This window comes from Suricata suricatta, chromosome 17 (genome assembly GCF_006229205.1).
Source record: "Suricata suricatta isolate VVHF042 chromosome 17, meerkat_22Aug2017_6uvM2_HiC, whole genome shotgun sequence".
In the NCBI taxonomy this organism is placed as follows: domain Eukaryota; kingdom Metazoa; phylum Chordata; class Mammalia; order Carnivora; family Herpestidae; genus Suricata; species Suricata suricatta.
Genome location: NC_043716.1, coordinates 1,370,538 through 1,373,720, shown reverse-complemented (window position 1 = coordinate 1,373,720; position 3,183 = coordinate 1,370,538). Strand labels below are relative to the sequence as shown.

At 61.5% G+C, this 3,183-nt stretch overlaps 1 protein-coding gene across 1 annotated transcript in view; it reads right to left on the bottom strand.

The window, feature by feature from the left end:
• SPAG7 (sperm associated antigen 7) overlaps nt 1-3,153 on the bottom strand; it is a 4,190-nt gene extending 1,037 nt beyond the window's left edge. Inside the window, exons 1-4 of the mRNA XM_029928514.1 lie at nt 2,956-3,153; nt 498-565; nt 182-270; nt 1-27 (exon numbers count right to left, since the gene is read on the bottom strand). The exon at nt 1-27 is cut by the window's left edge and continues 118 nt beyond it. Coding sequence (XP_029784374.1) covers nt 1-27; nt 182-270; nt 498-565; nt 2,956-3,040 — 269 coding nt within the window. The 5' untranslated portion in view covers nt 3,041-3,153. The remainder of the gene's footprint in view (nt 28-181; nt 271-497; nt 566-2,955) is intronic.
• Nucleotides 3,154-3,183: the final 30 nt, after the last annotated feature.

Below are 3,183 nucleotides of genomic sequence, written 5' to 3'. Positions count from 1 at the left end.
AGGCCAGCCACCTCCACCACATCGTGTCTGGGAAGGGAGGGCAGAGGGGAGAGTGCGCGGGGGGGCCCCCTGGCACCCCCTCCTCGCAGATCCCTGTAGTTCCTCCCCCCCCCCCCCCCCCCCCCCCCCCCCCCCCCCCCCCCCCCCCCCCCCCCCCGCCACCCAGCCCTGCGACACTCACAGGATGCTCCTCTCAACCTTGTTCATCGGCTGAAACTTTTTCTTAATCTGCCCGCTGTCTTGGATGAAGTCGGACACCTCTTTCTCCATCTTGGGAGAAGGGAAAGGAAGACATGGGAGGGCCGCTTGGCCCCAGCACCCCTCTCCCTAGCCTGGCCATCCAGCCTTGGCCTCCCCACACCTTTCCCAGCCTCCATGCCCCTGGCTTCCAGGCCCCTCACTGGAGACATTCTGAGAAACAGGAGTTCTCCACCTTCCAACTCTAACTCTGGGAAGCCCTCCCTGAGGCTGCCTCTGACATCTCCCGCTGTCCTCACCCTTTTACGAAACTCCACTTTCTGCTGTTTCTCTTGCTCCTGTAGTTTCTTCAGGCGGGCAGCCTGCTCTGGGGAGGGGTGGGGGGAAACGGCAGCGTGAGGCCAGGGGCGGAAGCACGGCTGGGGAGTGTTCTTCAGGCTGCCAAGGGGGTCCAGTGCCCTCTGGGAGAGCAGGGGGACTGCTACCCCAGCATAGGTTCGCATGTACGCCATACCTGGCACTGTGCTGGGCCCCGTGGCACAGAGACGGACCGAGCTTTGCCCCACAAGAGCCCGCAGTGACTGGGAGCAGCAAGGAGTGGATCGTGCTTGGCCCTTTCCCACCCCCACCGGGGAGTCCAACGAACATTTATTTCATGCCCACGACACACGAGGAACCGGGAGACAGCTAGGGAGGTCAGGAGAGCAGATTTGGCCCTGGCCTCCAACAGCTTCCTGCCCCAGCATCTACGCAAGAAAGGGGAAATTATTTAATTTCCTGTATTTTGTGACACCCCCACTTCTCACTTCTACGGGCGGGATGACGCTGAAGGGACAGACCCCCTCCTCCTTTGGGAGCACAGGGGTCTCAGGGGAGCTGCGAAGGAGCTCCCCCAGCTTAAGTCTCAGCCCCCGCCTCTCTCTGGCTACGTTAAGCCCTTCGCGTCCTCGACGCCACTTCCTTGGATCCAAATCCCTATAGCTACGCAAACTGCCCCCCACTTGCCTAACCACCCCAGGCCTTTGCACCTGTGGCTCCTTCTGCTTCAAGTGCTTCTCTGCCTCTTGCACACTGAGACCCACCAGGAGTCACAGTCGGAAGCACATTTGGTTCAGGCACTGGCTAGGGCACGTGCTGGGAACCCACATGATGTAACTTGGTATTTGTCTGCCAGGTCAGACTCTGGGCTGCTGGAGGGCAGGGGCCCTCCTCGTCTCCCCTCCCGGTGGCCCCAGGGCCTGACAGCTGAGGCCTCTCCTTTCCCTCATCCCAGGGGCTTTCCCATCAGTGCATTTATCTTGACCACTGACAGTTCTGTAACTGGTCTGTGAGTCTTCCCTCTGCGTCTGAGGAAGTGGCTAAGATTAAGGTTAAGAATGTTGGCCAAGGGGCACCTGGGGGCAGCTCAGTTAGTGGAAGCATGCAACTCTTGATCTTGAAGTTGTGGGTTTGAGCCCCACATTGGGTGTAGAGATTACTTAAAATAAAAATATGTGGGGTGCCTCAGTCGGTTAAGGCACAGACAGACTTCCGCTCAGGTCATGATCTTAGTTTGTTGAGTTCCAGCCTGCAGTGGGCTCTGTGCTGACGGCTCAGCGCCTGGAGCCTGCTTCAGAGTCGGTGCCTCCCGCTCTCTTTGCCCCTCCCTTACTCACGCTCTCTCTCTCTCTCAAAAACAAACTTAAAAAAAAATGTTGGCCAAAAAAGAAGAAGAAGAAGGAGAAGAAGAAGAAGGCGACAATAATAATGTGAGCAGGCTTAACCCTCACAGCCGGGTTTAAATCCCTACCACTTAGTAACCCTGTGACCTCAGGCAAGTGCCTACACTTTGTACTTCAGGTTCCTGGTCCACCAACTGCCACTCATGAGCCCCGCCTAGGCAGTCAGGGCGAGCACGAATTCCAGTGCCCAGTTCGCACACGTCCCTGGCCGCCTCCGAGCTCTGTCCGCTCACTGCACACCGGGTCAGGGCCCCTGGGTCATTGGCCTCGTGACAATTACTTTGCAAGGTGGCTACCAAACTGCGAGTTGAACATTTCCTGCATGCTCGGGGCTGCGGGATCCGCGACGGTACCCTGGGCTCCCGGCCCCTCCTCGGAGCTCGCCCGCAGGGAGCCGCTTGGGGGCCGGGGCGTCCCCGTCCCTCCAGTCACTAGCACGGATCAGCCGGGGACCGGGAAGCTGACCTCAAGGAAGGGGCGGCAGGGACGCGGCAGAGACCGTGTTAAACCAGGTGCGTGGAGAAGGGGCGCAAGGTACCCTAACCACCTGGCCGCCAGTCGGCGGCGCTGAGGTTGGGGTGTGCCCGAAGGTGGGACGAGAGTTGGTGGGCAGACCTCTAAGTTGACGTGGCCAATGGAAGCGAAGGGGTGGCGGACGGGCGTGCCCAGGACCCTACCGCGCCTGGGCTGCGGTAGGACACGCCCCCTCCGATACGCGGGCGAGCCGGGACGGGAGGGTGAGCCAGCCAATCGGAGCACGACAGCGGCGGACAGGCGGGCCCGCCGGCGAATTGAAAACAAGGACTGCGGAAGGCCAGTAGGGAAGAGGCGGGAGGTGGCGCTGGGCTTGAGGTAGCCAATCACCGCCCGCTAACAAGAGCGGGCGGGCCGGCAGCCCTTTTAGGGACTCTGGGGGTCTCCGTAGGGGCCTGTGAGGGGGTCTTTCAAGGTTGAGGAGGCGGCAGCGTCCGAAGGGGGAAGAGTGCGGTCCTGAGAACAGGGCGAAGAAAGGCGGTTGCGGATTTGGGGTCCTCACCTCGGGCCTTGCGCCGAGACTCCTGGTCCCCGAGGCTGGGTGGCTTCTCCATGGAGCTCAGGATGGAGCCCAGTAGGTCCGCCATCTTGGGAGTGACTGAGAAGGGGCGGCGCGTCTTAAAGGGAAGGGCGAAATGCCTTTAAGGCCGGAAACACGTCGGAGGCGGAGAGCCCCAAGCGGGCGCGCCCCGCCCGCAGCCCCCCGCCGCCGAGGCTCCGCCCGCCCGCC